This window comes from Myotis davidii, unplaced genomic scaffold (genome assembly GCF_000327345.1).
Source record: "Myotis davidii unplaced genomic scaffold, ASM32734v1 scaffold233, whole genome shotgun sequence".
Taxonomy (NCBI): Eukaryota; Metazoa; Chordata; class Mammalia; order Chiroptera; family Vespertilionidae; genus Myotis; species Myotis davidii.
This window is the reverse complement of record NW_006285917.1, coordinates 2,259,108-2,265,519: the sequence shown is the minus strand read 5'-3', so window position 1 is coordinate 2,265,519 and position 6,412 is coordinate 2,259,108. Positions and strand designations below refer to the sequence as shown.

At 44.5% G+C, this 6,412-nt stretch overlaps 1 protein-coding gene across 2 annotated transcripts in view; it reads right to left on the bottom strand.

Moving 5' to 3' along the window:
• The window catches only part of LOC102763465 (26S proteasome non-ATPase regulatory subunit 4), a 6,195-nt gene extending 5,343 nt beyond the window's left edge, over positions 1 to 852 (bottom strand). The window contains exon 1 of one of the 2 annotated variants that reach the window (XM_006757052.2): positions 602 to 852. In XM_006757052.2, the coding sequence (XP_006757115.1) occupies positions 602 to 832 (231 nt within the window). In that variant the 5' untranslated portion in view covers positions 833 to 852. The remainder of the gene's footprint in view (positions 1 to 601) is intronic. The other variant, XM_006757051.2, reaches the window with a different exon arrangement.
• Between the last annotated feature and the right edge of the window lie 5,560 nt (positions 853 to 6,412).

The following is a 6,412-nucleotide window of genomic DNA, read 5'->3' as shown; positions in this document are numbered from 1 at the left end:
AGGAAAAGATGGCCCAGGAGAGGCTTGGGATTTGATCAGGAGAAGTGAACAAGAGTCTGACACTGTTGCCCTTAGAGATCAGATGCAGTTCTGCAGCCGAGGGACAAAGCGGGGTCTGGGAAAATGAGCGGGGTGTGTAGGCCTGTTAGCCCTACAGGAGCTGTGTGGCGTGTGGGTGTGTCAGTAGAGGTCAAAGCAGGACCCTGGGGCTCTACCTGAGGTCAACGTTTGCTCACCAGGGCCAGCTCAGGATCAGCACTGGGATCCACTCCAAATTCAAAGTCACTGGCACCAAGACCCAGCATGGCACCGCCTTCACCAGCCAGAATCGGAGAACTGATGAGGGCATCGGCGAGGCTGGGCCCAGGAGGCACTGTCACCAGATGAGATCCAGTTCCATCTTTGCCATTCAAGGTGTTCACAAAGGCTGTCAGCTTTTCCGTGTTCACTTCCTCTTCCCCAAAATTGATAATGTCAACATTTACTTTCTCCTTCTTGAGGCTTTTTGCCAGTTTCACCAGCCTTCTCGTTAAAGGGATCCAGGACTCACGTGGGCCACTCGGATGCCAGTGCAGAAGGTGATCTTGCCCTTGGGCTGGACAGTATGAAGCTTGGACAGGATGCGGCCGGTGTCAGGGGTGAGTGTGGTCAGTACTTCACAGTCATTGGCCAGTGTGATGAGGCCCATGTTGTTCTCAGGGTTGCTACGGGTCTTGGGGTGACATACTATGTTGACAGCGTCCTGTTGGGCCTGCAGCCGGGTAGGTAAGAAGTCCCCATTCCGCATATACTCGCTGTTGTCCATGCAAACCATAGTGCTTTCCAACACCATCTTGCCACCGTCCTCCCTCCCCGACCCGTCAGTGATTTTCTGACTCTAAAGCTAAGAACAGAATGTTTCATAACTTACTGGCACTATTTCAACTATGCCCCTGCTATAGGCTATGTGGGCTGCTTCCTCTTGCTCTATAAAGAATGCACGATGAACATCTTCATGGATATGTTTTCCCCTGAATTGTTTTCCAAAGGGTTGGCCTAATTTGGTTTTATTTTTTAATCCTCACCCAAGAGTATGTTTTTATTGATTTTGAGAGAGAGGGAGAGAGACATTGATGTAGGAGAAACGTTGATCCATTGCCTCTCACATGGGCCCGACTGGGGATGGAACCTGCAACTGAGGCATGTGCCCTGACTAGGAATTGAACCCACAACCTTTTGGTGTACAGGATGACGCTCCAACCAACTGATCCACCCAGCCAGGGCAAGGGTTGACTTAATTTGAGTGCTACACTCAAACAGCGTTGGCATAGTATTATTTTAAAAATAACTGACACAAAAAGTATTTTGATTTAATTAGCATATATTTGAATATAAGTTCTGTCTTATTCAAGAAACACTTAAGGGTTACCTGCTGTATACCAGGAATGATGGCAGGGATGGAAGATAGAAAGTTATTTTTATTGTATAAGTCTTCAGAAATCCAACACCAAGATGACTGTTTTAAGGGCTGTGCCAGTGAGGCCTTGATTGAAACGCAGGGGGTGATGTGGGGGCAAATGCCAAGACAATGGGTTGGCTCAGTCAGCTCAGGAAAGATGTGATGTGGGGTAGATGGGGTTCCCACATGTTGGGTGTGACAGTTAAGTTGTGTCTTAGCGCCAAACCCTCACTTACATATTCTGCTTTGTGGTGTGGAGTTGGCTTTGCCAACTGGTTCTGTTAGGATCTGCCAATAGGGGGTGCCAGAGGGAGCCGGCAAGGCCTTTGCTGTCCCTGGGCTTCCTTTCTGCTCGCTGTCCTGGTGAGCTCTGCCTGGCCACGGGTCTTCTCCCTGCCAACAGAGCCTTCCTGTAGCAGCAGCCGAATCCATTTGGCAGTTTTCCCAACAGTCGGAGTATCAGCTTCACTGTGCCCTTCTAATCCGAGGTCCTCCCGCGTGCCAGCCAGCCTCCCTCCTCAGAGGTCTGCGCGTCGGATCCCCTCCTCTTAGTGTCCAAGTGTTAACAGTTCCAACCTCTTCCCTTTGTTCCCTCAGCCCTAGTTATGGCAGCTGCTTCCGCCCGTCCCATGATATCCCAGGGTTTTCTTTTTATTCTTTCAACGTCCCAGTTAACACTCTATGCCTAATTCACAATTCTTTACATTGGATCCTCTCTGTTCAAATACTTGGTGAGACTATTGTGTCCTGATTGGAACCTGGCCAGCGGGCCCATGGGAGCTGCAGAGCTGGCTGAGAGAACGCAGCCTTTCCCAGAGCGGTCTGGCTCCCTCTTGCCAGGTGTTGAGTAGGAAGTGTCTAGCTGGGCTGAGGACTTGTTGACTGGAGAAATTCCAGCTAGATGCCTGGCAGCTGCATGTTCCAGGAAGTCAAGGGATCTCCTGGAGTTGGGAATCCATTCAAAATAGTTGGTCTTCATAAATCCACATAAATATTTTGTCCGTTTGAGGCATTAAAGGGCCACAGAACAACTTTCATTTCAACTCTATGCAACAAGCATTAGTGAGCACCTATCAGGGTCAGAACACGGGTGAACGCAGAAAACTGCACCCCTTCTGACTGAGCCACGTAGGGATATACAAAACGCACAACTCAAACATCCCCAGCGGCCTCAGTTCATTACCCACACCCAGCCGCATCCGGTGTTACAACTTTTTGTGGACTCTCAGGTAACCCTCCCTTTCCGCCAGGTCACAATAACTCACAAGTTACAATCCTTCTAATGCCCATGTCCACAAGCAAACTTTAAGTCTTTTTTCCCCCCAAGTAAAATGCCTTATTCTTTGCAGTCATTATGTATTTCTTTCCTTTTTTAAAAATTAAAAAAAAAAATCGCCCTAACCGGTTTGGCTCAGTGGATAGAGTGTCGGCCTGCAGACTGAAAGGTCCCAGGTTTGATTCCAGTCAAGGGCATGTACCTGGGTTGCGGGCACTACCCAGTAGGAGGTGCGCAGGAGGCAGCTGATTGATGTTTCTCTCGCATTGATGTTTCTAACTCTGTATCCCCCTCCCTTCCTCTCTGTAAAAAAATCAATAAAATTTATACAAAAAAGATTCCAAAAAAATATCAATTACAGTTGACATACAATATTATATTAGTTCCAGGAGTACAACAGTGTTTAAACATTTTTGTTATGTATTTCTTAACCATGTAATATGTGTAAAACTGTGCTACTGTTTTTATTAGGTTCCTATCTTTTTTAATGTGTCACTGATGAAGTTTTGAGTGTTGTGTCCCTAACCCCATTTCCCCCCCTCATAAGCCTTGTGATTTTGTTGCATAGTATTGTGATTTTCAGGAATGCATATGTTATAGAAGAACTGACTAAGCCTAAGACAAAGAAAACAGCAAGGGAGATGACTGCAGAATGCTTCTGAAGCTAGAAAGTAGGACAAATTGTAACTAACTGTGAAATAATAGAAAACACATATATTGGTCTCTGCCCTTCACTCCTGGCACGGGGCTCTTAAAAACCCTTGTAAATTCCTAAGTGGTAAGAGCGCGAGGAACATTTCTTGTCCTAATATTTGTCTTTGTCCCCGTGTCTGACACAGGGCCCCTAAAATCCTTGGAAATTCCTAAGTGATAAGAGCACTAGAATCATCTTTTGTTCTATTGAGGCGACTTTGGCTGTGTTCAAGAATAGGGGCTGGTTACCAGAAAGACCAAGTCATGATTAGAAACTTGAAATTTTTAGCCCCACCCTCCAACCTCAAGAGAGGGGAGAGGGGCTGGAAATGGACTTAATAATTGATCATACCTTTGTGACGAAGCCTCCATAAAATCCCAATTGTATGGGGTTCAGAGAGCTTCCAGGTTGGTGAACACATCCACAGTGGGAGGGTGATGTACCCCAACTCCACAGGGACAGAAGCTCCTGCACTGGGGACCTTCCCAACCTCACCCTATGTATCTCTTCATCTGGCTGTTCATCTGTATCCTTTATCATATCCTTTGATAAACTGATAATCATGTTTCCTGAATTCTATGAGTTGCTCTAGCAAATTAATAGAACCCAAGGAGGGGGTTGTGGGGACCTCAGATTTATGAATAACTGCTCAGAAGCACAGGTGACAGCTTGGACTCCCAGTGGAGTGGGGGACGATAAACGTATAGATCAGTGGAATGGTAGGATCCAGAGATAGACCCAGCTGCAAAGAAAAGACCCAAAAAGCTGACAATGGGAATTCTTCAGGTGAACAGTTCAGCTGTCTCATGCTACAGTGAGTCCAGCACTGACATGCCTCATCTATGCTCATGAACTCCCAACCCAGTTTTAGTGTTACCTCTGGAAATGTGAGTAGTTAGCCAAGAACTCCCAACATGAAAACTGGAGCTTGGACAACAACAACAACAAAAGAATCTGGAGGAAGCAAAGACTAACTGAGAGATTAAACTATTAAAAGGAAAAAAACCCTCCCTTTTATTAATATTTTCAAAGAGAAGATATTTCAAAGAAATAATTCCAGAAAAATTTCCAGACTTGAAGGACATGAATTTGTACTTGGAAATGGCCCACTAAATCCCCAACAGATACCATTAATCCATTCCACTGGGAATAGAGAAGATTACATGAACTTCTAGAGAGGAGAAAAAAGGTTTCATATAAAGGATCTAAAGTCAGAATGGACTCAGGCTTCTCAGCAGTAATATTGGCAGCTAGAAGACAGTGCATACCTTCAAAATTTAGAGGGGAACCATTTTCCAACTCAGAATTCTACAGCTGTGCAAACTATCAATTGTTTTGAGAATAAAGGCTATTCAGACATGCATTTTCTCAATATATTTGTATCACCTTTCTCAGAAGGCTGCTGCAGGCTATGCTCTACCAAAACTAGTAAACTAAGAAAGAGGAAGAGATAGAATGCAGGAAACAGGGAGTACAGTGCAAAAGAGAAAAGAAGGGGGCTCCTTGGAAGAGGGTAAAGGGAGATCCCAAGATGAAAGCAATGCAGCAGATCTAGAGAGCACCCAGTCCAGGTGGGGAACTGGGAGAGAGCCTGTGAAAAATGGCCCCAGGTGATGAAATTGATAGAAATATTTGACATGTTTGACCATAGTGAGAGGTTTAGGCAAGTGAAGGAGGCTCTGGGATGATTTAGGGACTTTTATCTACATCATCTATCTATATCTATATCTATATCTATATCTATATCTATATCTCTATATCATCTATATTCATATCCATATCCATATCCGTATATGTGATAATGATACAGATCATTATTAACTCTGGATAAACCAAAAGTAAGAAAGTGTATTGCATGGTTCAAAGAATGCGTGAAGTATAGTGCATGGCTCAGTTGTGACTACCAATGAAAGACATAGTTCTATCAGGAAGAAGGGAGATGAGAAATGTGGTGGCAGTGGAGTGGTTGTGAAAGAGGTAAATTATCACTTTCCAGAGTGGGAAGTTAATATTAACACCTAAACCTGAAAAGACAAGAAAGAGTAGTATAAATATACCATTTAGAGATATGTATATACATTTAAAAAATAAAAGTTTAAAACTTGAATGACAGCCTTTTGGGAGTAGAAATTGTGTATGCCTGAGAGCGTGGGATCTGAGGTTATATCCAGGTAGACAGTGTCAGAATTGAGTTCAAGTATAGGATGCCTAGCTGGTGTCGCAGAATTGCCTGGTGGAGAAAACCCGGAAATGTCAGAAGTGAGCATTCTGTGTGAGTAGTAAAGGAGACATGCGGAAAGAGAACTGTGGATTTTTAACACACTAACTTAGACCTAAGAAAGTTGACTATTAAGCCAGCTATGAGAAAGAAGGGAGCCACATAGAGAGAGCTTCAGCAATCTGCACGGGTTCTCCTGAGCCCATTGTTGAATAATGAGTCTCGGGTGTGTAGAGTGACACTGGGGAAAGAATGACTGGGAGTTGTAAGCTGAACAATTTTCAGAGCTCATTCAAGTTACTACCAGTGAGAAAGGGGAGTCCCCAGTGAGCACCTGGGGAATTCAGCAGAGACCCCAGAAGGGTCATGCCCTAGTGAACGGGCTAAATTAGTCCAGAGTAAAGACTACTCTAGACTCACCTCACCAGAGCTTAATATTGGAGGACTATGCTACCAAATCCCAAGACTTAATATAAAGCTACAGGAATCAGGAGTGTGTAATATTGGTAAAGGATAAACGTATAGATCAGTGGAATGGTAGGATCCAGAGATAGACCCAGCTGCAAAGAAAAGACCCAAAAAGCTGACAATGGGAATTCTTCAGGTGAACAGTTCAGCTGTCTCATGCTACAGTGAGTCCAGCACTGACATGCTTTCTCTATAAACTATGTCTCCCAACCCAGTTTTAGTGTTACCTCTGGAAATGTGAGTAGTTAGCCAAGAACTCCCAACATGAAAACTGGAGCTTGGACAACAACAACAACAAAAGAATCTGGGGAAGCAAAG